The sequence below is a fragment of the Setaria viridis genome, chromosome 8 (assembly GCF_005286985.2).
Source record: "Setaria viridis chromosome 8, Setaria_viridis_v4.0, whole genome shotgun sequence".
NCBI lineage: Eukaryota > Viridiplantae > Streptophyta > Magnoliopsida > Poales > Poaceae > Setaria > Setaria viridis.
In genome coordinates, this window is record NC_048270.2 from 31,955,461 (window position 1) to 31,982,647 (window position 27,187).

Below are 27,187 nucleotides of genomic sequence, written 5' to 3' on the forward strand. Positions count from 1 at the left end.
TTACCATTACCAGTCTGACCATCCTATCGTGACGTGGCATACGTACCATTCACAACAGTGAGCAATATAATATTCTAACCGCACTACTGTCAACTTTATCCTTGCCTGTACACTCCGTCGCATTGTTATGGCCTGTTCGGTTGGACTTATAAGCCGGCTGAAAAGCTGAAACGGCTGATTTGTTGTGAGAGAAAAATATTGTTGAGTGGCTGATAAACCGGCTGTTAAGCTAAAGCGAACAGAGCCATAGCTTACTTCCCACGCTCCAAAGCATCTTACATGCGTACCGACAATCGATAATCTCATATCCATTTCAACCATCGGATTTTTTTTCCCCAGACCCAAAATCCCACGCCCATCTCGAACATAAGAATTTTTGCCCCCGAACCCGTGGGATTTCAAACCCTCCTTACACGGTACGAAACTCCTGCCTCAAATCCTCAATCTGCCCGAGAACGATGTGAAAACAACGAGGAACAATAGCGAGAAGCACTGATCAGCTGCCAGCCAGCCAGGGATGAAAAAGATGGCCCCAGTCCCCAACCCTATCCCTTCACCAAATAAAGAAAAAAAAGAAGTGCCTGCCATGGAGGATGGAGCAAACCAACCACCAGGAAGCGAGGAGGAAGACGGTCTGCTGACGACGAGGTGGCGCCCGAAACGTTCGAACCAACCGTGGTCCGTACCGCGCACAGCCACAAAAGGTAGGCGGCAGGGGGGGAGCCCAGGGGAGGACCCATGCAGAAAGGAAAAGCGCGGGCCCCACCGCGGAGAGGAGAGGAAGAAAGCTACCGCCGAGCGAACCCCGTTCAAATCGACGAACCCACCTCGCCACCTCCTCCACCACCTCCAGTCCTTCACCTCCTCCATCCTCTGCTCTGCTCCTATTACAAATACCACCACCGTGACGCCGCCGCCCTGTGCCCTCCCCGTTCGTTCGACCCAGCAGCAGGAGAAGGAAGCCCGCCCAGCCAGGCCAGGCAAGCGACGCGACGCAAGGTAACTGCTTCGATGTGTTGAATTTGCAGCTCTGAATTCTGATGATGATGATGATGCCGTAGTTTCAGTTTTGCTTCGTGAATTCTGAGCTCTGAAACTGAATGCGCGTATGCGTCATTAAGTCCTTTGCCTGCGCTTCATGATATGTAGTCAGGCAACTCCGGATCTTCGGCTGCGAATCCGTGTCTGCATTCCTGGCCGGTATTAAGATCATTAGAATTCAGAAGGAACCATCTTTTTTTTTTGGTTCCATGCTCGTGTAGCAAATTTTGGAGGATTTAGTGTGGGTTAGAATTCAGAGGCTTTTCCGCCCCTGCATCTCGCATGAAACAGAGGACAGAAAGAAACGCTTCGTTAGACTAATTCACCCTGCCATTCTCTAATGTCTCCACTCCTCTATCCTGTTTGGGAATCAAATCCACAAAGATGAACAGCAGTCGACTGTCGACACCTTACATTAAAAAGGAGTGCATTCATGAGAGTTGCAACCATCAGCTCTCATCTTGTAGCCCTCCTCTTGCTTGTTATGGAGCTGCAAACACGATTTGAGTTGCTTTGACCGTCCCACGGATGGGGTTCCACATTTTTAATCTGCCCTGGTGTCACTGTCACAAAGGATCTGCTTGCAGCTTGCACTAGTTTGGAAAGTTATCAGGGGATAGAGGGGATAAGTTAGTTTGGAAAGTTGTCAGAAGATAGGGGGGATTAATTAGCTTTCTTTTAGAATGATTGCAGTGCTCCGATTACTCATTGACTCGTCGTTATTGATCCGGTAAATTATTGTCGACAACTCTGCATTAGTTTATCATTGCGAACGTGTGTTCAGTTCAGGTATGGCTATCAGCAGGATGGCCCTGCGCTTGACGCTATCAATGGTCAGGTGTCTAGATATGATAATGTTTAATATTAGGGACACGCAAAGCCAACTTCCTTTTGGGAAGCCATGTTCTTTTGAGGAAGTGTTCTAAGAAAAAGCTTTTAAGGAAGTTGTCATCACGTCGCCTTTACAAAGCTTCGGATCGGATCAGATGCTAACAAACTCAGCAATAGTTTTTAAGCAGAACCGGGTCATAGCAAATCCTAAAATAATACAAGCACCGCCACTCGGAAGTGAGAGCCATTCACTCTTGGAATTCCAAAGGACAATATCTAAATGAAACTTTGGCATTGTGTATAGTCCTCTCAAATCTTCACATGTTTAATACTCAGATTCCTTGAATCATTCAGTTAGTAGTAGGCACTTCATATAACATATCTTTTGTCACACCTTAGTCCCCTTGTCTTCTATTTTGTCAGTACTTTTATCCTCTTATGGAAGTATGATGCAGCCAGTTTTTATGATTTGTAATACCGCCAAATAGGACAATAACAGATAACGCCATACCGACGTACAGGATCTCAAGTAAAATAATTAATGGCTCGATCATTGTCAGTTCTCGCGGCGGATAGGTTGTCAAAGTACATGAGTCATGCTATCTGCAATGTCATTTTCCTGGTAGGTAGTGAGGAAATCATTTGTCCACATGATGGATATATAAGACTTTCATACAGTTGGCCCGTCGATGTCGGTTCTTGGGAAGGTTGGAACATCCTGCTCCCCCTGTGGTCACACTAGTGCCAGTTTGCATGTCCTTGTTGTTTGAAAAAAAAGGTTTGAGCTTGTTGTAACATTTAAGATTGCTCCTTACAAGGTTATCGACTAGTGCTTATTTCAGTAGTAGCTTTTTGTAATCAAGTATATGAACTATTGATGTTGAAATTGTGCTTCAGTCTTCTATACAGGAACTGGATTCTGCTGTTAGTCCTCTTGCTATTGATACCATGGATGTCTCTGATGAGAAGTGTGCTCATCCATCGGACCTGCCTAGTGCTGTTGATGTCATGCAATCTGACGATGGCAGATCTGAACATTTGGGATCTGCTGCAGTCAATGGAGCTATTGGAAATGAAGGTTATTCTGGCATCAATTGTTCTGAGCAGACCGATGATAGTAAGCTTGTTTTGGTTGACAATTGTACCAATTTTAGTGACATAATTGTTGATTTTGATGTTTATTCAGTATTAAGTTAGATGTGCAATGTACTGATAATGGTTCTATAAATGCAGAGCATGGTGGAGATGAAGGCTCCGTTGTTAATGTTGGAAGCACTGCTGATAAACAAGAGAAGCAGGAAAAGATTCCAATGGAAGAAACAGCGATGAGTGATGGCACCTCGATCACATCGATGGAAGATGCCCTGGAACCAAACAATGATCTCCATTCAGAGCCTGAAGATATGAGCAACCACACTCCTGATCTGTCAAATGGCAAGTCTTCCAATGGAAACAGTAACGTATTCCAGAGTGCAAAGAGCGTGTTGACTTCGACGAAGAAGGTGAAGGTAATTCTATCTCTTTAACCTGTCTTTTCATGCATGATTCATTCACCATCTAGCAGAATTTCATCATTCACGAATACTACATGATAGTACATCCTTTTTTACAATTCTTTATTTTGCAAACTTTAACCTCCTTCAGGAGAAACCTGCTTCCGGTATATTTTCATGCATACTTCTTGCATACGAGTTTTGAATTTCTCTACATTTTTATTACAGAAAACTTCATCTGCGAATGCACGGAAGCCGCTGCAATCTACTAACAGAGGTAATCAGGATGATGGGAAGTCATCTATTGGAAAGGCCACAGTTCCAGCAGGCCCAGTTTTCCGTTGTACTGAACGTGCCGAGAAGCGCAGAGAAGTATGTGTCATAAAATCATTCATTTTTTATATAAGAAAATGTGAAGCTTCCTTAGGGAAGAATAATGTGCTCACAATTGTTTGTTCTCATCTTCCGATTGCAGTTTTACATGAAGTTGGAGGAGAAGCACCAAGCTATGGAGGAAGAGAAGATTCAGTTGGAAGCCAGGCTGAAGGTAACCTGTCCTGATGCCATTTTCAGAAATGCATTTGATTCCGCCAACAAACAATGGAAGATGCATTGGATGTATGCTGAACAATTTTCAGAACCATTCTTGATGTTTTTTGTGTGCATCATCTCTGAATCTGCAGAAAGAACAGGAGGAGGCTCTGAAGCAGCTGAGGAAGAGCCTGACCTTCAAGGCCAATCCCATGCCGAGCTTCTACCACGAGGCGGCGCCGTCCCCCAGGGCCGAAGTCAAGAAGCTGCCGACGACCCGCCCCAAGTCGCCGAAGCTGGGCCGGAGGAAGACGACCTCCATGGAGACGTCGAACTCCTCGTCGGAGAGCGAGGGCACGAGGCCCTGCTGCCGGGCCAACCGCGACGGCCTCGACAGCAACTGCAAGTGCAGCGGCGGCGCCGGCAGCAGAAGCAGCAAGGCGCTGGCAACGAACGCCAAGCCTGCGGCCGCGGCGGCCAAGAAGCAGAAGCAGCCGAAGCACCGCGCCCACAAGATCGCCGGCGAGAGCGCCATCAACATCGCCGTCCACTAGCTGCTGCTGCTGCTGCTGCTGCAAGATGGCAATGGCGTTTCCTCCGAAACTTCTTGCCGGTTTCTTCCGGCCGCTTGCTTGCTTGCAGGGTGACGACAATGGCGTGGAAATCTTTTTTTCTAAGTTATGGGAGTGCTTGACGGCTTGTGGATTTGCTGTAGATAATAAGTTATCCGTGATGACGAACAAGGGGCTCCGCTGCCTGCCATGGGTGGTGACTGTCAGAGAGAGGTGGTGTTTATTTAAATCATGCTAATTTTTATTTAATCTGCTGTGCTGAGGGTGTGTGAGGGATGGCCTGTGCTTTGCCAATGTACAGGGCCGTTTGTTTTTGCTTTCCGTAATTTATGGGATGTGGTAAGGAAGATTGAGTGTTGGATGAAAGTTGTACAAACAAGAACGAGGGTTTGTGGAAAGGAACTATTTATCTGATTTACGCTCACTCGCTGCACTAGAGCTGTCTTGGTTTTAACTTTATCTGAATTTGTTTTGGATACATGGACTTTGTGCTTGATGGATGTGACACAACTCTTTGTTGTGAAAAAAAAATTGCAAAAGGAATGCTATATTGTCAGAGAATACCCTTATTTGCCATAGAAAGTTTTACAGCTCTTTTATTTGTCATCCATTGTCTCACTTATTGTTGGACTCCTGTATTTCTGACCATTTTATTTTTCACATCCATCCTACTTGCCCAACAAGCGCACACGCCTGCACAATGTCATTTCTTTCCTTTTCTTAGAAAATTACCGACCTCCTTATTTTTTGTGGAGAATTTTCTATTCTTCTCCCTTAACCCCTTGTCGTTAGGCTCCTCCACGAAATATAGCAAATGGCAACGACATGCCCGACTCTACCAATGCCCTCAATAAATTCTCAAGTTTGTTTTGTTTGCTGTATCAAAACTTCCACCATTAGGAGTTCTCATCCTTTTCCTTAGCTCTCTCTTTTTCTCACTACTCAATCCTCACTCCCTCTTCTCTATGGAGACGTAGGGGGTAGGGAGCTTAAGCCCCCCTCTCCATAGCGGGCATATTCCTAAGCTCTTGTTTACTTCCCTCCAAACTCCCAACTTTGACACTATGCAAAAAGAAGATTCCCCATCACATCAAACTTGCGGTACATGCATGGAGTACTAAATGTAGACGAAATCAAAAACTAATTGCACAGTTTTGTTGTACTTTGCGAGACGAATCTTTTGAGCCTAATTAGTCAATATTTGGACAATAATTCACAAATACAAACGAAACGCTACAGTGTCGCATTTATGGCAAAATGTCAATTTGGCACCTCCCAACTTGAGAAGTAAACAAGGACTAAACTTTGTTACCTTGGCTCATTGCTCACTGCCACATGGGCGGATTTGGACCTAGGACCATTATGCCTGGCCATTCGTTTTCATACGGACTAGTCCTAGTCGTAGTTAATGCCTTAATGACCTATCGATGCATGCATGTACTTCGTTCATCGCAGTTTGCGACCCACATAAACTTTATGGTGCCCATCATCCATCACAGGAGCTGAAGCCTAGTAGCTACTAGCTAGCATCACATGTTTTATTATTTTTCCTTTTCCATCTTCCCTTTTCTCCTCACGTCTCTGTCCTATTTTCTGTTGTTCCCCAATGGACAAGGTGAGATTTGCAAAAAGAAAGAAAATGCATGGAGGTGATGACAAAAGCTTCACCGCTACCGTGAGCATGCATCACCCTGCTAGCGTGCTCAGCACTATGCCTAGCACTGCTGTACGGCGAGCTCCTCCGCCTCCCTCCCACTTTCTCACCGGCGTTGGAGTCAAGCTCCATCCATAGAGCGAGCTCCTCCATTGCCACACGCCTCTAGAATCAAGCTTCTCGCGCCTTGGGTCTTCTCTGCTACCTTGTGGAGCTCCTCCGCACACTACCCCTTGGAGCTCCTACGTGCATCTACACTGAGCCCCATCGCTCGGGTACTGCTCACTCCTCGAGAGATGGAAAGGGATTACCGAGGTCAAATCACCTGGCTCTGTCCTTACAACCAATGGGTGGTTTAAACGCTTGGATGTTGGCCCTAGATGTGCGAATTCACCAGCTCCGCCATGAGGCCATGTCTATGTCCCTACATCCTCCATCTTAAACTCTGATACTACCCTAAACACGAGACTTAATCTCGTTGCTGATGCTACTCTAGATATCGTTGCATGGCAGGACAGAGATGTTATGCTGACATAACAAGTGGTGAACTTAGGTATTGAGATTTTCTACATTTCTAATAAAAATAGCTATAAATATCTTCCACCGTAATGATAATATCGTTTTTTCCTTAGGTTATGAGAATACTTTTTTTCCCAGTTTGGCAGCCAAAACCGGTCGAGATGTTTCTGCCCTGTTGTGCCAACTGCCAAGTGGCTTGCGCGTCAGTCAAATACACTTGGCCTGCCTCACGATTCGCGCGCGCCACCGGTCCCACATGGTCAACGGCATTGACCAAGCCACGTCATCACCCGCCTCCTCCTCCCTCGCCTATCCACTCGGCCGTTGGCGGCTTGGCGCTCACTGAACCACCCAGAGAAGCCTTCTCTTCGCTCGCTCTCCGCCCGCCGCGCCATGAGCGCCGCCGCGTGCCTCTTCGCCGCCGCCGTATCCCTAACCCTCCCCTCCACCTCCGCCCCCGCCTTCGCAGGCGCATCGGGCCGACGCAGCCGATGGATCCCTGCCGCTCTCCGCTCCTCCCCAACTCGCCGCCGTGGGCCGGTCCGGGCACTCGACGAGCGGCTGCTCGAGGCCGCTGCGGCTCCGGCTGCGGAGGACACCGAAGGGGAGGAGGCAGGTGTTGACGTGGGAGATGGGTTCGGGGACGCGGAGGGTGATGGAGTGGGAGCGCAGGAGGTGGTGGAGGAGGAGCAGCGGCCGCCGGCGAGGGCGTTCGTGAAGAGCAGGCGGCAGCGGCAGGAGGAGGAGGAGGCCGCCGCGGGGCAAGACCGGTTCAAGCTCATCAACGGCAAAGAGGTAGTAGCTTGTTTGCTTTGGACTCCCCAACGGCGGCTGCTGCTGGGTGTGCGGAATTTGATTATCCGCAAACATCAAGTTCACCGGAGATATAATAATAACTTCTGATTTCCGTTGTTAATTGTGCGAAATTTGATGCCACGCAATAGAATTTGTGGGGCTGTTCTTTGAATATTGGCTATGTGAATTTGTGTTGTCAGGCAATTTCAGTGTCCGATTTCTGAACTTGTGTACCTGGCTACCTGCAGATATTTCAAGAGAAGGCTTATCTGGTTGGTGTCGAGTTCAAACGGACAGGAGGGAATCTCTTCGGCATAGAGGAGTCTCTTAAGGAGCTGGAGCAACTAGCTGATACTGCCGGGCTTGTGGTTGTCGGCTCAACCTATCAGAAGTAAGCTTCTCTTTGCCAAGATCATCTACTGAGCCTTCCTTGTTCTGACCATAGATAAAGATGAGCCACTTTGGAAAACTAAGATTCCTGCTCAATCTGATGTTGCAAATTAAATGTCGTACAACTCACGTGCCTTGCCTTTTTATTCCAAACTCAGGGCGAACTTGCCGGACCAATTTGTTCCAAACTCCCTCATTCTTTCTGTTTTCCATTAGGCTTTCTACCCCAAACCCAAGGACTTACATTGGTTCAGGCAAGGTTTCTGAAATCAGGAGTGCCATTCAAGCCCTTGACGTTGAGACTGTAATTTTCGATGACGAGTTATCCCCTGGGTAAGACTCTCACTCATTACTCTGCTATGAGGTTCAATCAGTTTACCTTGTTTCTCATGTCTCAGACCAAGCAAAATAACTTAACAAATTTTACCTTGTGTTGGTATTATGCTCAAAATATTGGTTATTCATAGTGCTTGTTGCCTTGTTATCATTAGGACATAGAGACCTGGAACGGTTGCCCATGGCTGTGTTATTTGTCAAACTTGTGGACAATGTACCCAGATATATATGCCGTCTTTATGGATCTACAAATACTACTATGGATGCCATGTTAGGAATGCTATCGGAAACCATGAATGTTAGTACAATCAATCTTTCATTTTGGCTCTATAGTAACCAGGAGGTAGTTGAAGAAGTTACCATATGATTTTGACACCATGCACTTTTTTAATCATACTATGTCTTCAACTGCTCCCTGATCATATTTTATCAAACTAGTAACCATCTTAGCTTGGCCAAGTAGTTAAATCCCTGCTCTTATAGCTCATTTTGTCAAATACTGATTTCAGACAACTACGTAACTTGGAGAAATCATTTGGTGGGAGTGTCCGTGTCTGTGACCGTACTGCTCTCATTCTGGATATTTTTAATCAAAGGGCAGCAACACATGAAGCTGCTTTACAGGTAACAATCGCATACACACTAGCTTTACTAACAGTAGTACCTTGCAGAGTCATTTCTTGACATGAAGTTTGCAGTTTTATGTAGAATGAGCATATCCATATGCTATCTTCCTTTTTAGGTCACCTTGGCACAGATGGAATATCAACTTCCTAGGTTGACAAAGATGTGGAATCACCTTGAACGGCAGGCTGGAGGTCAAGTTAAGGGTATGGGTGAGAAGCAAATTGAAGTCGACAAGCGCATCTTGAGAACTCAAGTAATATTGTGTTCTGGCAGTAAGACATTGTTTGTGCCCAAATAAATTGATACAGGATTGTCAATTGCTGCCTATACATTGTTCATTGACAGGGCACTCTAATCCTATGTGTGGAATAAAAAAGCAGATGGCTTGTAGACATTTTCCTAGTTATATGATAAACTCCTTCCAATAATGCATTTAGAGGACTTTAATATTTTGGCTGTCATATCATGTATTGCTCATTTTGTACTGATTATCTGTTAACAAACTTATGAGTCTCAAACCTTAATGTCATTGACAGATAGGTGCATTGAAAAAAGAACTGGAATCTGTTCGAAAACACCGAAAGCTGTATCGGAACCGTCGCCAATCAGTTCCTATTCCTGTTGTTTCTCTGGTATAGCCATGTAAAATTCACTTAAGTAATCAAAATTTTCCTGTTCTCTCCAAGCTATGAATGTATTCAGTTCCAAAAAATTTCAGGTAGGGTATACAAATGCTGGAAAAAGTACACTCCTGAACCGCTTAACTGGAGCTGATGTACTTGCAGAGGACAAGTTATTTGCCACGTTAGATCCAACAACAAGGAGGGTTTTGGTATGTTACAAGAAAACTCTCTTGTCCCTTCAAAAAATGAAAATGAGAGAAAACTATTCCACTAGAGTTATGTAAGCTGGACATGGGTAACCTCTATCTTTATTATGGTCATTTATATGCCTTTGGGAGAATAACTTTGGTTAGGATTATCCATTGTTATATGTAATGTACAACCATGACTGGAAGTAATTTTGCATTACTTTGCAGATGAAGAATGGGACTGAATTCCTTTTAACTGATACGGTCGGATTCATTCAGAAGTTACCCACTATGCTGGTATATATCCACAAAGCATATTCCTCTTGTTTAAATGTTATACTCCTGAAGAGTAAAACTGCTAGATACTATGATTTTGCCCTACCTTTATGATGTCAACTTTTAATATATCATTTCTTGATACTTGTCCAGGTAGCAGCATTTAGAGCAACATTGGAGGAGATATCAGAATCGTCAGTTATAGTTCATCTTGTTGATATTAGGTATATATTTAACTAACACTAGGGAATGTCCGTTTGTTGTGTATTCAATTCAATGCATCTATATGCAATGTCTCATAGTGTGCCGTGTGTTCCAGCCATCCATTAGCTCAACAGCAGATAGATGCTGTTGACAGAGTATTGAAGGAGTTGGATGTAGAGTCAATCCCCAAATTGGTCGTGTGGAATAAGGTTTGTTTGTCTGAATATTTGTCCTTTTTCTAATAATTTATTCAGCACTTCTAGTTATTTTCATATATTGTAGAGAGTGTAGACAAGATTCTGATGATAAGAGTCTTTGCGTGCCTGATTTGGTTTTAGTGCTGTAGTTATAGTGAAATTAAACAATGTGGAAGCACCTTGAGCAAAACGTTGCTGCTGATATTTCATTTTTGTTCTATCTCTATCTTACAAATCACTCTAAATAGTTTCTGTTTTTTCCATGAATTTACTGGAGTGGTAAATCTCTAATATTTATATAAATGGTGTTGGTGCCTATGGAGCTTTGATTAGCATTGGCTCATATTGCTCTGTCCAATTCCCCATTCAATCCTAATCATAGTTAGGACTTTGGGATAATAGCTCAAGCAAGTGATTCATGATTACGATAATTTCTTCTTCAAGTTCTTCCTTGATTGCAATAATTTCTTCTTGGAGCTGAGTGCAAGTTGTATGTCATGCAGATTGACAATACCGATGAACCATTAAGAGTGAAAGAGGAAGCTGAGAACCAAGGGATAATCTGCATATCAGCAATGAATGGTGATGGTCTGGAAGAATTCTGCAACACAATCCAAGCGAAGTTGAAAGTATGTGTTTGGCCCCCGTTTTGGTCAAATGAGCTGTTTTTCAAACATGTCTTTTTTTGGTATCTGGTGCTCTTAATTTATATGAAATAAACCATGAGTATTTGTCTTCTATAGGACTCGATGGTGCCAATAGAAGCTTTTGTCCCGTATGACAAAGGAGATCTACTAAATGACATACATAAGGTTGGAATGGTCGAAAAAATGGTGAGTATTCTGTTTGCTAAAAGATACAATTTCTTTGGTAATTGTACTTTGAGTACATTACTTGTGGTGAAACTTTATGACTATAATTTTGTTCTAAGCTAAATATCTCTAAGTTAATTCAGTCATTGTTGCAAAAGAAAATTCAGCCATCTATTACGAAAGCATACACTAGTTATTACTGGCTACAAATTTCTTTTAGCATAATCACAAACTTTGCTTACTTCATGTCCGCCACTAAAGATATTACCTGGACATATATTCAAGTATATGTTATAGTAATTTCTTGAGATCCTTTCATTTCTGTTAAACAAAGTCTTGCATTTTTGTGTTCTTTTATAGGAGCTAATGACGACTTTGCTTTCGCAATATTTACTGCAGGAGTACAAGGAAAATGGGACATTTGTAAAAGCTCATGTGCCTCTACCTCTTGCAAGGCTTCTCACACCTCTACGGCAGCAGGTGGTGGCTGCTGTATGATCTATGTCCTCCAGCACAGCAGTCATTGATGCCAATGGCACTCACATAATTAGTCCATCTTGTAGATTCGCAAAAAGAATGCCCTTGCTGTACAAAATTTAGTCATAGATTATCTTTACTGGTTCTTTTTATCAGCGTAGGGCATCAACACGTGCACTGAATTAGAGAGCTGTATATATCCACAACAGAAGTGTAAATATTGTCAGCTGAACTTTGCTCATTTCTCATTCTGAGAATCATTGTCACTCTACAAATGAAACTGTGCCATCTGGTACATCCATCCATTGAACATAGAACAGAAACTGCGAACCCTCTGGTCACAGATTTGCAGATACATCCAATGTGGCTTATTATTTTCGCATTAAAAACAATTTCAAGCTTAAGCATATACATGTAACAAGCAACAATTTTGTCAATATTGTTTGACCTTTACATGGCAATACAAACTTCAAAAACAGTGGTAATTCGCAAGACCAGCTGACTTTATGCTCAAAATTCTTGATTTCAGCAGCTAAAAGCATTGCACCATGCCTGCCACATCAAAACTAGACAACCAAGAGGCCAAGAGGCGTGTACCCAGTTAAACTTCCCTGTAACAAAATTTAAGTCACTTGAAATATCACTACGCATTTAGTCCAGAACTGCTACAAATTTAACCACTACTTATGCAGCAACTGCCTGAGCTTGGGACGCAGCATTTTTGTAGAACATGCTCAAGCTTGTGCGTGCTATTGGCTCCCCAAATAATGTTGCTGTTGACGACCTCAGAATTTTCACCTCAACAAAGTCACCAACCACCGGCTTACGTGCGTCGTCTCCTTCAAATGTGTGCGGTATAGGGACACTGGCAAATGATACCTTATGCCCCCTATCGGTTTTCCCTATCAGCTCAGTTTTGGGAGCACGCTTGTTGGGTCCTTCAACAAGAACAAGCTGAACTGTACCAATTTGAGAATCATAGTTCTTCTTTGTGGTCTCGCGGAAGGTATTGATCATTTCTGTGAGTCTCCTCTGCTTGACATCTTCAGGGACATCATCCTCATAATTCCGGTGAGCATGAGTCTTTTCTCTCATGCTATATGCAAACATGTAAGCCATATCATATCCAACAGCCCTTAAAAGGCTGAGGGTATCAGCATGTTCATCTTCTGTCTCTCCACAAAAGCCTGCAATACATCAGAGACATACTTCCCAACTTAAAACAGAAGGTTGGATCAAAGATGAGGAAATTAACAAATTGTATGTCACTGTTAGTGATGCAAGAAATGCATGATATTGCATGTGACATAAATAACACCACGTGCTAGTGCTGCTGTTATAACTTATCGATTGAGCAATCTTAATCTCATTAAATTGGCATTCAAAGTGGTGAAGACTCTAAATGTCAAACTGTCAAACAGCTTTACAGCGTTAAGCTGAGCACACGTCAAATTACTAAGTAGTTGTATTGCTGATGTATTTCCAGCTTATCGATATGCACAAACTAAATTTGCTTTCATATTTCAATAAGGTAATCCACTCAAATTACAAAGAGAGCAAGTCTAATGGAAATAAATGGAGGATTTGGATTTGATTAAGGCAAACATGAGGTATGGTCTGTATTGTACCTAATTCTAAACTGTAAATGAAGCATAAATATTATGAACATCTGAGACTTGAGTGAAAATGAAAATGAATTGGACAAACAACAGGGGCTTAACATTCGATCAAGATATCGCATCAATGCAGCATACTTATTTTATCTGGTTTCTCTTGCTGGTGATTAGTGACTACAATTGGTTCCAAATTCGAATTGATTAGTGTCTATATTTTTAAATTATCACTCTTTTTGAGACAGCCATACAAAAAGAAGAATATCCATACTGGGAGTAGTTTGTTCAGAAGATCATGACTATAGAAAATCAGGAAGCACATATAATTTAATCTACATAGCCAATGCGGATTATGCAAAAGAAAGAAAGCTTACCAGTTATGAAATCACTGCTTAGCCCAACATCAGGAAGTACATTACGAATTTTGTGCACGAGCTCTAAGTATGCTTCTCGAGTATAACCTCTCCGCATCCGTTCCAGCACTGTTGTACTGCCTGTTTGTGCTGGCAAGTGAATAAGATTGCAGATGTTATACCTATCCCGCATTAAATACAGTAGCTCATCCGGGAAATCCTTTGGGTGTGGTGAGGTGAACCTGAACCGCATCTCAGGGTATTCCAAAGATAATCTATCCAGGAGATCAGCAAAACGTAACCCCATATTCTTCACCTTGCACATGCTGGAAAATCCTTCGCTAAGTTCCCAGTTTTTGCCAGGCTCTAACTCTTCTACTTCAGAAGTGTCATTATAACTGTTTACATTCTGACCAAGAAGCATTACCTCCTTCACACCTGCTTTCCACAGCTCACCAACCTCTCGGACTATAGAAGACACCGGACGGGACCTTTCCCTACCTCTAGTGAAGGGAACTATGCAGAACGAGCACATGTTATTGCAACCTCTCATAATTGACACAAATGCTGTAACTGAATTGTCAGAGATCCTTACTGGGGTGATATCAGCATAAGTCTCCTCAAGCGAAAGAAGTGTATTCATACCCTTATGCCCGTAATCGACTTCCTGGAGCAGCCTAGGCAAATCCCTATATGCATCAGGTCCACAAACAACATCAACCATCTTATCAGAGTCCAGTATTTTCTCCTTCAGCCGCTCTGCCATGCACCCAAGGACAGCAATCTTGGGAGGCCGCAGTGATTTTGATCTTCCTTCAGCGACATTGGCTTTCCATTCCCTTTTCAGAAACCAAAAGTAGTTGAGCCGCTGCCAGACTTTCTGCTCTGCATTGTCACGGATTGCACATGTATTGATAAATATTATCTCTGCACTCTCAGGATCAGGGACAATTTCATCATATCCTTCCTTTTTCATGATAGATAGCACAATCTCCATGTCATTTATATTCATTTGACACCCATATGTCTCGTGGTAGATCCTTCCCTTGCTTGATGTTGTTGGACCAGACACTAAACTAGACAAAGCACAAGCAAAAGGCATTGTTGCATTTTCATGTTAGTATCAATGACTACAGGTAGCCGGAAATCATAATGAAAAGCACCAATTGAGCATGGGACATTGGAACAACAAAGTTCTTGAAACAGAACAAAGTTTTCAACTATTTCAAGTTCAGTAGCATAAGAAAAAGAACTATCTAGGACTCCTGGAAATGGAATAACTTGAATTGATGCATGGATATGGCCAACTGCCAAGGAAAAGTCTATAGTGATCGAAGCAACACCAAGCTAAATCATACTATAGCGATCCTTAAGCACCCACTAGTGCATAAATGAACATAAACAACATTGTTCATTTTACGCAGAACAAATCAACGCTGGTTTACAGTTTTACTAGCTTCAGCGGATGGTTTTCCGTCCCATTGATTTACATCTTTTGCACAACCTTTTTACGAAACAGAAGTGCGTGGTCCTCACATCCTTTACAAACCAAATATATTCAAACCCAAGACTATTGGGTGTGATCAGCCTTGTAGCAAGCTTGGCAGCCATATAGAGCCACCTATCAATTATTCTACAAATCTCATAGTAATTCACCCAGTGACTCAAGAGTCTCACAGTGCCCACTAAGACATGCTATTGAGGATCTACAATGTACCCACTCACTGATTCCAGCTCAGCCACCAGCCTACTCGAAAACTCGCGCCACTCCACAGACAGACATGACAACACGCAAGCAATATCACATACACACAGTGCATCGGATAACCTCCCTCGCTATCTTCCAAGAAACAACCATGCATTTTCTTTTCTATTCCCTTTTCTTCGTTAACCCAACTTGCATAAATTTGAGCTACAAAATGGCACACCGCGGCTCCATTTCCTTTTCACTAACACACACCACTCGCACGAACACCAAGTACTATGATTCGTAATCACATTGCAACGCACTACTAACAAAAGATTAGATTTTTTTTTTTCAGACTACAATCTCCAAGCGACGAGGGTAGGAGGCGTAGAGGACGGGGAATGGAAATAGAGCAGAGACTTACTCCGTCTGGGGCTCGGAGACGGCCGTTGCCGCGGAGGCCGCGAGCGTGCGGGCTAGGCGGCGAGGTGCCGGCGGGGGCGTCGGGAGCCGCCGTGCAGCGGCGGGGACGGCGGAAGCAGGGGATGGGGGAGCGGACGAGTAGGGGCGGAGCGAGGCGAGGAGGAGGCGGTGGCGTAGGCCGCGGCTACCGAGGCGGAGCGCGGCGGCGGCGGTGAGGGGGGCGAGCGGCGCCGCCATCGCGTTCGGGTGAGGTGTGGGGTGGTGTAGAGAGGCCAAAGCCAAGAGACGGCGGCGGCGTGTCAGGGGCTCTGCGAGGATAAACGCCTGGGCTCACGGCGTCCGTCTGATCGATGATGAGCGGCCACGAAACCCGCTGTTCGGGATTCCATTCATGAGGACATTCTTCATCTCAAGCTGCTTGTGCATCGCATCTCTCTCGGATTTTTCAAACTACAGCAAAATTTGTCATCATCTATGCCAATTTTTTAGGGAGATGCTGTGCATCAACAGAAAGAAAGTTTTGCATTTTCATTTGGTGAATGAATTGAAATAAGAGCCAACCGTATATTTCACATTTTGGAGCGTGTCTTGTACAACAACACCAACCACTTAACATGATCATTTGCTTTAGGTTCCAGATTCCATGCGCCAATGACACAAGGCGAGTTTGGGTGGTGGGTGGATATGGGTGAAGAATAGGAAATGACATCAGTGAAGTAGAAATCATTATATCACCTGACGAAAATTAGAAAATTCTCCAAGATAATTTATAGAAGAAAAATGGTGAAACCAGTGATTGGGTGAAAAATGACACAAGGCGAGTTCCGGTGAAGCAGAAATCATTACATCCCTTGACTATTTTTGATTTTTAAGGCTAATGTTATCGAGCTATGATCACTACAGCTCCAAAATGAAAAAGAAAAAAGATCAGCTGCTTTTGCACCTAGTAAATATACAAATCGGCTAAAGAATTTAAGTACCAATGTTGCTCATTTCCACGCTTGCCAAACAAAATGCACATTCTGATATTTTTATTTGCCATTACAGGTCTTGATCAAGAATTTGGCTCCATGTTCACGATGGAGGGGCACTCCGGTTTCCTTCATGCCCAGATGGTTGCTCGATCTTCAGGAGGTGATGGAGGCCGGCGATGACATGCTGCCTGCTGGTTGGTACCCCAGTCTTCGCTAGAGCTCTGCCATGCTTGTCCAGGAGCACGAAGCAAGGGACGTATCTGATATCGTAATGCAGAAGCTGCAAGTGCGGAAATGCAAATTGCTATTAGAATACTGAACTATTTACAATTTTATGCAGTGATGGTTTAGCATGGCATGCAGAGTCGCGAAAAATATCCCAAAATACAACGACAAGACAACAAGTAGGCTTTGTTTAGGACAGAGAAGAAGCAAGTTCAATTGTTGAGTAGCCAAACAAAATGAAGAGAAGTTTAAGTGAACTGGAAAGTGAACAAAAAAAAGATGAAAAGTAATATGAGTAACAAAATAAATGTACTCATTCAAGGGTAGCAGGGCTTCCAAATGTTATTACTGGATTATAAATTCATCATGTGGCATCATATCAATATGATCAATCAAGGGGCAGCAGGGTTATGAATACAACATCTTAAATTGTGAAGTAACAGAGAATTTTACAATTCTCATTTCTTTCAGCTGTTTGAGGCTTACTCTACATGGACTTCAGTAAAAAGAACACAACTATTATCCAAGCCCAAGAGACTATTCTTTTAATTTCTACTATTAGTGATCTATAGATATCTTTTGTATGATTTTTCTCCTTTGTTGGTGGCGCGACGTTGGGTTTCACCTCAAGACTATCCTTTGCTGCTGCTGTTGTGCACAAATCACCGGAACAAGACTAACCCGACTAAATTGCCAATGAAAGGCTCTCCTCTGATGAGAAATTGAGAATACACCACCCCATCGACGGCAGAAATCTTGAGAATTGGATGAACAAAGCAATTGGAGAGAAGCGCCTCACCTCTGGCATCCACCGGTCGTCCTCGGCGTCGGCGAGCACGAACCCGGCCGACCCGCCGGCCTGCTCCTCCAACTCCCGCACGAACCCCTGCAGCGACGCGCAGAGGCGGCACCGCGGCGAGTAGAACTCGAGCACCGTTGCGGGCCTCCCGCTGGCCAGCGCCGCCGCCAGCGCCCGTTGCTCCGTGTCCCCGCGGTCCGCCTCCACCTGCGCGGCCCCGGGGCTCCCCCACCCTCTCCTTCTCCTCGTTCCGCCTCCCCCGGAGGCGGCGGAGGCGGGGGGCGAAGGGAGGTCGCCGGCGATGACGAGGCCCTGCGCGAGGGTGCGGATGGATTTGAAGAGCCAGGGAAGCTCGAGGTCCCCGCAGGGGCTCGGGCCGGGGTCCGGCGACGGGGTGGGGTTAGGACCCCACGGCCACTTGAAGCAGACGAGCGGGGGCGGCTTCGCGGCGCCGCCCATCGCCGGCCGCCAGCGAGAGGGCGGGAGGGAACGAGGGGGAGGAGGGAAGAGGCCTGCGGTGCACGTGCGGGATGGATGAGGCCTTGTACTGACCGGGTCACTGGCAGTGGGCCTGCTAAACGTGCTGCGGCCCACCACCACTACCACTATATGATGCTTTGTTGCACTGGGAGGAGTCTATGGCAGAGGGCCTGTTAAACGCGCAGCGGCCCATTTCTGTTTTTTTTAAAATAAACAGCGGCCCATGTCTCCATCTTCCCCTCGTGTTTGTCTCCCCGCACCTGCAAATTTAGAGAGATCCGGATGTCAGATCACTGCAAATGCTACAGGAATTATAGCTGAGCTCATGAACACCAGATTTGGTGGCATATGTGTACCTCGCCAACCTGCCTCTTGTTGGCCTCTTCCACCAGCTGATCGAAATCGTTATAGGTGACACTTCTTTCATAATAAACCAAGCAAAGAAGATATTGCTGCACCTATATGACCTAAAGTCAAAGAAAACTACAAGTATGCTTAAGAAATTACTCGTACACACCACTAAGAAGACACCATTGTGTGCAAAACCTTCAGCAATCTTATAGCTATCAACTTTTTGAAATGGTTTCAGTCTGTCATTTGAAATAGTCATAGTGGTACCTATTTCATGTTAAAAAGTTCAAGCACTTGAAACACATGTGAATATGAACGCGGCAAAATATTGATCAATTGAGATGTTACACTTATTCTGATCCAGTTAGCTACAAGGAGCCTTACAATTAGTGAGTAAATTCGATGAAGGTTAAGTGTTAGTGTTGAGAAATTGGTGCCCCTTACTTGACACCGACTTCTTAGAAGTAGTACCAAAGTAGTGTGACATCACTTCTTCTATGGACCTATATCCACGCTACTTCGAGGAGACCTCACCTAACAACGACATGGGAGACCAACACTATATAGGAACTCAACTCTTTATTCACTATAACATGATTTGGTACAAGACTCATTCTTACAATCTTTATGTGACTACTCATACTACTCTCTACTCGTGCTTTCCAAAGGCATGGCAATTCTTAATGGTGCCTACCTTATCTCCAAATTAAATGGTTCCTAGCTACTTGGCTTGGTATGGCATGTCAAGGAGGGAGCGGAGCATCATATGTACAGGATTCCATGGCACAGGTGTTTCCATGTGCCCGACTTCTACACTCTTCTTAATCTCTAAAACATTCCCTCATGCTTATCCTATAATACAAATACCTAGTTCTAGAGTTTTCCATAACTCAGCATGGAGTATGGCTACCTTAATATCTAACTTCTACACTCTTCCAACTTTGCCATGATCTTATCCTTATGCATGGCAAAGGCTAAGTATCTTGTGATCTCCACAACATTCTAGAAGTTTCCAGGTATGCATTGCATATTTCAACAATCAGTAGATAGATTCAACCGTTCCTCGATATGTTTCTCTCCCATCTTTTAGCAATTCAGATGAGTGTTGTGAGTCATATACAAAAGAAATTCATAAGTTACTATGTGCGTGATTATAACATTATTACAATGTTGCAGTGCTGTAGGATCTCAAACCTGGTACACCACACTAAGTGATTGCAAGCCACACTTATGTGATTTGTGAACTATAGCCCTAGTCCATCTCTTGTTACTAGAATTCTTGTCAATAAGATGAAGGACCTGTTGAAGTTTCATAATTAGTAAGTAAAATTATAGTAAAGAAAAAGAAATAACTAATAAATTTTGTATATCTAAAACGATAAAAGACTTCTTTGGTAAACTTGTAACAAGATATTTGAGTATTGTGTTTAGGAACTATTGATATCTATATTCTCTTTGTGGATGATCTTGATATGCTTGAGGCTAGTGCCATAGCTTATTATGAACCAATTGTGGCACTCGTTGCATTCTTAGCGCTGATACATTAATGACATAACATGACACTTGTGTTTTGACATTTAATGCAACTGAATGCGGTCTCACATGAAGTATTGGGCTTGACTATATCTCCCTTGATGTAGGCAAAGCAGAGGAGTTGAAGCTCTTGGGAGGCGTTGTATGCTTCCAGAAGAGCCTCCTGGTGGTAGGCGGCCTCCTTGTCAGTGCATGCAGTGGGTTGCTCCTTGACATCCTCTGGCCTCGTGGTGTGATGCGCCTCAGTGGCTTCGGGCGTGGTGGTGGGAGGCGCCTCTTCAACATTGGCATCATCACCTTGTGCATCATGATGCACCCGTCGTTCTTGCAAGGGTTTGAGAGTTCTTGGATTTGGGGAAATTCATAGCAAAGGAGGCACATTGGAGAGAAGAAGAGAGGGGAGGTGAGAGACGGTTTGGAATACGGAACAAGTGGAATGCAACACTTAACTAAGCACTAATTGAGATAACCACAGGCTTAATGCAAAGAAGATTGTATAAAGAGACATATCCTAATCGGAGTTAATGAAAGATGAATGTGAAAGGATGTAAACAAGGTAGATGGAATGTTTGTCCAAGAGATCTAGGATCACTTGCATAAGCTTGCTATGCATAAATAAGATAGATCTATGTGCCACCAAGGTGAACGTGTTCATGTTCAACACTTTTCCTCCCTGCATATTGTCACTACTCAAGGGTAATTAGTGATCTCCCAACAAACACTCTAAGCTGATATTCAAGGCATGCAACAAGATAATTACTGCAAACCAAATGATAACATTGGGCAAACACAAATAAGCACCATCAACATAGTACGATAACAGCTTGGATCTCATGAACAAGTATAATGATTACATATTAAGATCTCCTTTCAACCCCATGGACAAATAGAGACTTTACCCCATGATCTTACACATGTTAACACACAAATGGTCTGGAGATCAATAGACTGAAGGGGACGCCAGAGGGCCCCAAGCCGATTGGTTTGAGCTCGGCTTAGGGGGTTTCTTCCTCCTCCGGTGCTCCATCGGGACTCCTTCTCCATAGATCCGTTGTCTTCTCTGTTCTTCACCTTGAGGCAGTGGTGGAATGGATTTGTGTGTCGTGTACGTGTCCCCCTCCTTGTGGTCCTCCAGGGGGTATTTATACTACATCTTGGGAGGTAGTTCTGGATGAATGGTTGAGGAAAAATCCTAGTATATTCGTAGACTTCGTGCTAAGGAACGGGAGTGCAATCGGGGCGAAGAATGGGCTTACCTGATCGGCTTAATGGGCGTTGAGCCAATCGCCCAGGCTCTTTCTGGGTCTCATAGTCCTCCTTTTCCATGTGTAGGCCCTCCTCGATGAACCTCGTCCAGTTATTCATCAAGCTTGTACAAAAATCCCGCTGTTAAGATCATATTTCCTACAAAAACACAATATGCTCCAAAGTACAACATATATGCAGTAATGAGATTATTTCATATGCCAAGTGGCAGGTTAGTGTTAGAATAAATCTAAAAGCATCACTTAAATAGTACTAAAAAGGTGGCAATAACGAGCACCAACAACCCCCTCACGCTTAGCTCTTGCTCATCTTTGACTAAGTCAGGCGACCACAAATAAATCCAATGGGGCCAAAAAGGCATTAGTATTCAAGATAACCAAAGCAAGCGAGACAAGTACAACTCCTCAAAGCAACATCAGAGCAGCAACAAAGATAATCTAAGCATGTGTGTTCATTAAATCAACAATACTTACTTTCTGATTTGCCTTGGAGGGGTTTTCTTCGTTTATAGAATAACCTTCCTGCAACAAGGACTACAACGAAGTTCTCTCATGTCGCTCGTTTAAAATCTGTATATCCTATCATTTTCTCAAAACTCTCATCCCTAGAATTCATAAAGGCATACAGTGGAGCTCAGACAGGGTTAGCAAAAGTCAAATACCAAATATTGTAAATATAAGAAATCCTTCTAATGGTTGCCTACCTCTTGAGCCATTGATTATGAGAATTCACAATAAGGGGTTCAAGGGTGAGAAGATATAAAATTGTGGACATGTACAAAGGCAAAGAAAATATTAGACTCTAAAGCACATATGTTGTCCTCGAATTGCACATGGTTGGAGTGAAGATTTGCTCTCAATGATGAATATGTCATCCTTTGCACCTTTAATTATCTTTTCTACAACAGCTCTGATCTCCCCCTTATTATTTCACATCTTTCTTTTTCTTCCTTCTTTATATTTTTTATTTTTCATATCTTTTTTGAACCTTTTCTAAACTGTCCTTTCACCACAAATCACCATAGAAACTTCCAGAGGGGCTCCACAATTATCTGCAAATGAACAGAGCCAAAAACACCACAAGCCTATCGGCTTGAGGGAGTCCAAGCCGATCGGCTTGGGCTCTTTTGCCCTATGTTCTGCCTCATTGTCCTCGCACATCTTTATTTTATCTTCCACCATATTTTTATGTACGGAAGATGGTTAGAAACCAAGCAAATCTTCTAATAATAGGTCATGTTCAAGGATGGGTAATAAAATAAAGAACATTTTGGTTTGGCCAATAGATCACATGATTATTCTAATGAGGAATTATCATCACTTAACATTGTCGAGGCTAGAAATTAGAGGTGAAAATAAGGACATAATCAATGCTTAGAATTAAAACTACCAAGAGAAAGCTATCCTACCCCAACTCATTACGTCAACTTTGTTTATAGTGGAGTAAATTGAAATTTTAGGCACCAGATAGGACTAGGCGAAGCTCTCAACCTGGTAAACAATTGATCAACTTGTTTTTTCAGAGGTTTTTGATTACGTAATAAAATATCCCTGATTTAATCCTTCCTCATAAATAAAATCGAAACTGAAGTGCGAGATCATGAAAGAGCATGGGTCAAGAATGAGCTGAAGGAACGGGAGCGTGATTGGGACCAAGAATGGGTTGAGCCAGTCAAGTCGATCGGCCTAGGCCCTCCTGGGTCTCCTGGTACTCCCCTTCCATGTGTAGGCCCTCCTCGATGATTCTCGTCCAGTTATTCATTAGGCTCATACAAAACCCCCATGTTTATGTCGTATTTTCTGCCAAAACACAACATGCTCCAAAATACAACACATAGGTGACAATGGGGTTATTTCGTATGCCAAGTGAGTATAATAATAGATTAAAAAACACCACTTAAATAGTACTAAAAAGATGTCAATAACAAGCGCCAACGACGCTTGTCCCCCACGCACTACAGTAGAGGGGGGGGGCACCGGGGGACAAAACTGGGCTATCGAGCTTAGGCTGAGCTATCGTGCCCCACGCTGTCGTGCTCGCCCCCTGTTGTGCCGCTACCGCCGGATCTGGCCGCCACGCCACACCACTGCCCGCTCACCTCTTCACTGCGCCCCTGCACCCTGGGCCACTATAGCTCTTGCCCCACTGGATGCCATCGACCACGTCCCTGTCGGCTGCCGCTGCTCACCCCCATCGGTCGCCGTCGCACCCCGCCATCCGCGACCACCACTCCTCGCCCCGCTGCTGCTCCTCACGAGCTGATCTATTCCGATGAGGGGTGAGCGGATGGGAGAGGAGAGGGGTGGTGAGATAGAGGAAAGAGAGGGTTAGAGTGGGAGGAGAGGGGTGGCAAGAGAGAGGATGTAGGAGAGGAGAGGTGCTCGGGCGGAGAGATAGAGGAGAGGCGCTGGAGATAGAAGAAAGAGGCTTTGTATGCCGTTGCTGGACTCCTGAAGACTATCAACTTAAATAGATTAAAACTTCGAGTCCGGTGTCCCTTTCACCAATGGTTCGTTGTACGAGCCGACGGTAATAATTATTACCATCAGTTCGTGGTTGGAACCGGCGGTAATACAAGCTTTTTCCACCGTCGGTTCCAACATCCACAACACCCACCCACTAAGAAATAAGTGGTGATACTATGTCACCACCGGTTCATCAGTGATAGGCTGTTGGTGATAGCTTGTTGTGTAGTAGTTGTGAAATATGGTTCCAACAAAATGTCCTATCAGTCCATTGTTATTTCTTGCTTAACAGTGCAACAACGTGAGCAAATATAATTGAACACAACTTCATACTACAAAAATAATCTTTCCTTTACGAAACAACAACAAACAAAACAAATCCAAGCAAAGCAATCCATAAAGCATATGCACACTTACAAAAGGCAGACATATTCATTCGAACCCACCCAACTTGTAAAATCCAACGACTGCGACGCGCACATCCTTACGCACTGAAGCAGGGGAGGCAACTGCACAGCTGCTTGGATGCAGACGGCGCCACCGCCGCCTCCGGCTGGACCGTCGGGACGTGGGACCCGTCCATGCCGCACTCGTGGCACCGCCGGCACTCCTCCCTGAACCGCGCGAACGCACCGTGGCAGTAGTCGGCGGCCTCGGCGACGGTCATCCCCTCGACGAGCTCGCCGGTGTCGTAGGCCTCCCTGGCGTGGTCGCCGTTCAGGGCGGCGCCCAGCTGCACCAGCTCCGCCTGGAACTCCGAGATCTCCCGGTGCTCCTCCGCCTCCACCGACCGCAGCCGCACCGGCTCCGGCAGCTTCTCCGGGCAGTCGGTTCTTGGCGTGGCGCGGGTGAGCACGGACTCGAACGTCCCCGCCCACGCGTCGCGCTTCGTGAGGAACTCCTTGAGGTTGAAGATCTTCTTCACCGTCGCCGGGATGGACGAGTGCTCGTACTGCGACGTCGGCTCCGGCCCCGACGGCCGGTGGATCACTGCAAATCAACACACACATGCTTCGAGTCACAACTTCTTGTTCATGAATCATGATAGTGGCACTTGAGACACCAACAGACATGTACCTGTGCTCGGCTCGATCCACGGCGAGATGAACATGGCCGGGACGCGGACGCCGAGGCGGTCGAAGGCGAAGCCGATGGGCGGCGCGCTGACGATGCCGTCGGGGCTCGGGACGCCCTCGGTTGGGGTGGGAACGTGGTCGAAGAACCCGCCGTGCTCGTCGTAGGTGATGACGAGGAGGGTCTCGTGCCACTGCGGGCTCGACCGGAGAGCCTCGTAGACCTCCTTGACGAGGCGCTGGCCGTGGGCGACGTCGTGCGAGGGGTGGTCGTCGTTGCCCGGGAAGAGCTTGAGGTCCAGGTAGCGCTGCTCGATGACCACGTAGTTGGGGAGCTTGCCCTCCTTGCAGTGCCGCTTGAAGTCGAGGTCGTATGGGTGGAACTTGCTCATGTACTTGAGCTGCCGCATGTTCCTGAGTCAAAAACAATGTATAGGCCGTTACTAAAAATCACTGTACCTGTAAAATTCTTTTTTTCTTTCTGTTCAAGATTGAAGCTTATACACTAAACATTAAAATCATGACATTTAACAATGTAGCCCGCGCACATTTAGAATTCTCCTTTTTCTTCTTCAAGATTCAAGCTTAATTATACACTGAATTTTGAAAAATCGCGACACTTTATCAGTAGATATCATCGATTGTCTCCATATGCTCATAATATGCTGCGGTAAATTATGTCGAAGAAATGGTAATTGACAAATGATAGACATTTGAATATATTCTTGTAAAGGAACACTATTGTTGATATATCATAATTAATACCCATTATAACTTTCAGAAATTCAGTAGTACTATATATATATATATTGCATGTGAGGCATTGGATCTATCTAAAGTTAAATGCTTTCATAAATCGAATCTAACAGAAAAAATCATGGCAAAAGATATACAAATAGAACAGCTGGCTTTAGGGTGATGAACAACTTTATTTAAAAATCAAGAACACAAGATGTGTGTTAAACAAATTAAGTAGTATTAGTATCACCATCTCCTACTTGCTTTGTCGTTTTTATTAGCTTTCTTGCTCATGCAGATCACATAATGACATTACTAAAATCTAATGGACATGTCCTATGCTGTACATGCGTCTAATTAATCTGTTAGAAAATTAAATTTGATAGAAAACTATGGCCAGCTGGCCACCGCACCCCATGTCGATCTGAACAAAATCTAATGCAGTAGAATACAAGTAATGTTTGTACTGAACATGACCTGGACATTGTTCGCATCGGATCGATCATGAGAATATCCATCTGAAATGCATGTCCCATTTGCAGCAGTCATATATGGTCAAACTCATTGTCGCTCTGCTCCATCAATATGTGAACCAACCACACATGCTTGTTTTTACTATGTTAGTGACACAGACCAATAATGACAATGGCCAGTGACAATTCTATCAGTTATAAAGAGATTCCAAAATTTGCATAGAGCGCGTCGCAGAACTAAAATATGAACATTGTTAAAAAAGTTACTGAAACCAGAAACATGGTGGTGTTCTTGCGTAAACGTTGCATGGACAACGACGGGGTCTGACCTGTAGAAGAGGACGGCCGGCGGGAACTGGTAGTAGATGCCGAATGAGTGCCCGGCGTCGTGGAGCGCGTCGAAGATGGTGCGCTGCGGCATCCCGGCGCGGAGCAACTTCTTGTCGTTGCCGACGAGGCCGTGCGAGGTCGCCGAGTGCACGAACATCCTGTTCGGCTGCGTCGACGTGGGCACGGACGCGAACCACCGGTCGCACACGGCGAACTCCCTGACGAGCTCGCGGTACACCGGCACGGCGTCGGGCCGGAACCCGTTCATGACGGTGGCGGACATGCCGGGCCTCTCCTTCTCCGCCTGCTGCGCGAAGCCGCTCATCGGCGGCGCCGCCACGCCGGCCTTGGTCGCCGGGGCGCCGCTGCCCCAGGTGTAGGGGTCGCCGTAGACCTGCTCGTAGATGGCCATGAACGAGTGGCCGGGGTCCGGGTCCACGTACTGGGAGGCGTTCCCGAAGTGGACCGCCGGGGAGGTGGCGTCGCCGGCGACCGCGTGGTTGAGCTCCGCGCCCGTGACGCCGTCGATCTCCGGGTTCAGGGACTTCATCCACCCCAGCATGTGGTCGAAGGAGCGGTTCTCCTGGACCAGCACCACCACCGTCTTGATCTTGCCCGCCATGGCACGCCGGAGGACTAGGTCGATCTCGTGGTGGCTGCTGCCGGCGAGGGCGCGAGGCTCCTTGTTGCTCAATAACTTGATGGTGGAAGGGAAGGCGCTAATGGGGATGGCGTAGCTTAATGCTCATTTGTTGGAGGTGTGTGGAACATGGTACGTAACATGTTAGGTGGAGTTCAAGGAATCGTTTTGATTTTCTTTACGGCAAGGCTCTTTCAA

At 45.0% G+C, this 27,187-nt stretch overlaps 5 protein-coding genes across 6 annotated transcripts; 2 read left to right on the plus strand and 3 right to left on the minus strand.

Moving 5' to 3' along the window:
* The first annotated feature begins 723 nt into the window (after positions 1–723).
* LOC117834183 (uncharacterized) lies at positions 724–4,892 on the plus strand. Of its 2 annotated transcripts, none has more exons than XM_034713807.2 (6): positions 724–999; positions 2,770–2,989; positions 3,106–3,380; positions 3,594–3,737; positions 3,841–3,912; positions 4,049–4,892. In XM_034713807.2, the coding sequence occupies exons 1-6, from the start codon at positions 739–741 to the stop codon at positions 4,448–4,450; spliced, it is 1,374 nt and encodes a 457-aa protein (XP_034569698.1). In that variant the 5' UTR covers positions 724–738; the 3' UTR covers positions 4,451–4,892. The 2 variants fall into 2 exon arrangements, with proteins under 2 accessions (XP_034569698.1, XP_034569699.1); XM_034713808.2 differs by having other exon boundaries at positions 3,106–3,374.
* Positions 4,893–6,977: 2,085 nt separating this feature from the next.
* LOC117867021 (uncharacterized) lies at positions 6,978–11,921 on the plus strand. The gene is made up of 13 exons (XM_034751333.2): positions 6,978–7,436; positions 7,685–7,827; positions 8,043–8,159; positions 8,672–8,786; positions 8,905–9,042; positions 9,326–9,421; positions 9,508–9,621; positions 9,829–9,897; positions 10,030–10,100; positions 10,196–10,289; positions 10,781–10,906; positions 11,021–11,110; positions 11,489–11,921. The coding sequence occupies exons 1-13, from the start codon at positions 7,035–7,037 to the stop codon at positions 11,585–11,587; spliced, it is 1,674 nt and encodes a 557-aa protein (XP_034607224.1). The 5' UTR covers positions 6,978–7,034; the 3' UTR covers positions 11,588–11,921.
* Positions 11,920–15,922, minus strand: LOC117867020 (CDK5RAP1-like protein). The gene is made up of 3 exons (XM_034751332.2): positions 15,644–15,922; positions 13,554–14,608; positions 11,920–12,753 (listed from the first exon to the last, which is right to left on the minus strand). The coding sequence occupies exons 1-3, from the start codon at positions 15,877–15,879 to the stop codon at positions 12,251–12,253; spliced, it is 1,794 nt and encodes a 597-aa protein (XP_034607223.1). The 5' UTR covers positions 15,880–15,922; the 3' UTR covers positions 11,920–12,250.
* Positions 15,923–16,470: 548 nt separating this feature from the next.
* Positions 16,471–18,160, minus strand: LOC117867022 (uncharacterized). Its single transcript, XM_034751334.2, has 2 exons — positions 17,641–18,160; positions 16,471–16,896 (listed from the first exon to the last, which is right to left on the minus strand). Exons 1-2 carry the CDS (start codon positions 18,097–18,099, stop codon positions 16,717–16,719), a joined length of 639 nt encoding a protein of 212 aa, XP_034607225.1. The 5' UTR covers positions 18,100–18,160; the 3' UTR covers positions 16,471–16,716.
* A 5,905-nt stretch (positions 18,161–24,065) lies between these two features.
* Positions 24,066–27,187, minus strand: LOC117866719 (non-specific phospholipase C4). Its single transcript, XM_034750993.2, has 3 exons — positions 26,349–27,187; positions 24,813–25,222; positions 24,066–24,725 (listed from the first exon to the last, which is right to left on the minus strand). Exons 1-3 carry the CDS (start codon positions 26,969–26,971, stop codon positions 24,220–24,222), a joined length of 1,539 nt encoding a protein of 512 aa, XP_034606884.1. The 5' UTR covers positions 26,972–27,187; the 3' UTR covers positions 24,066–24,219.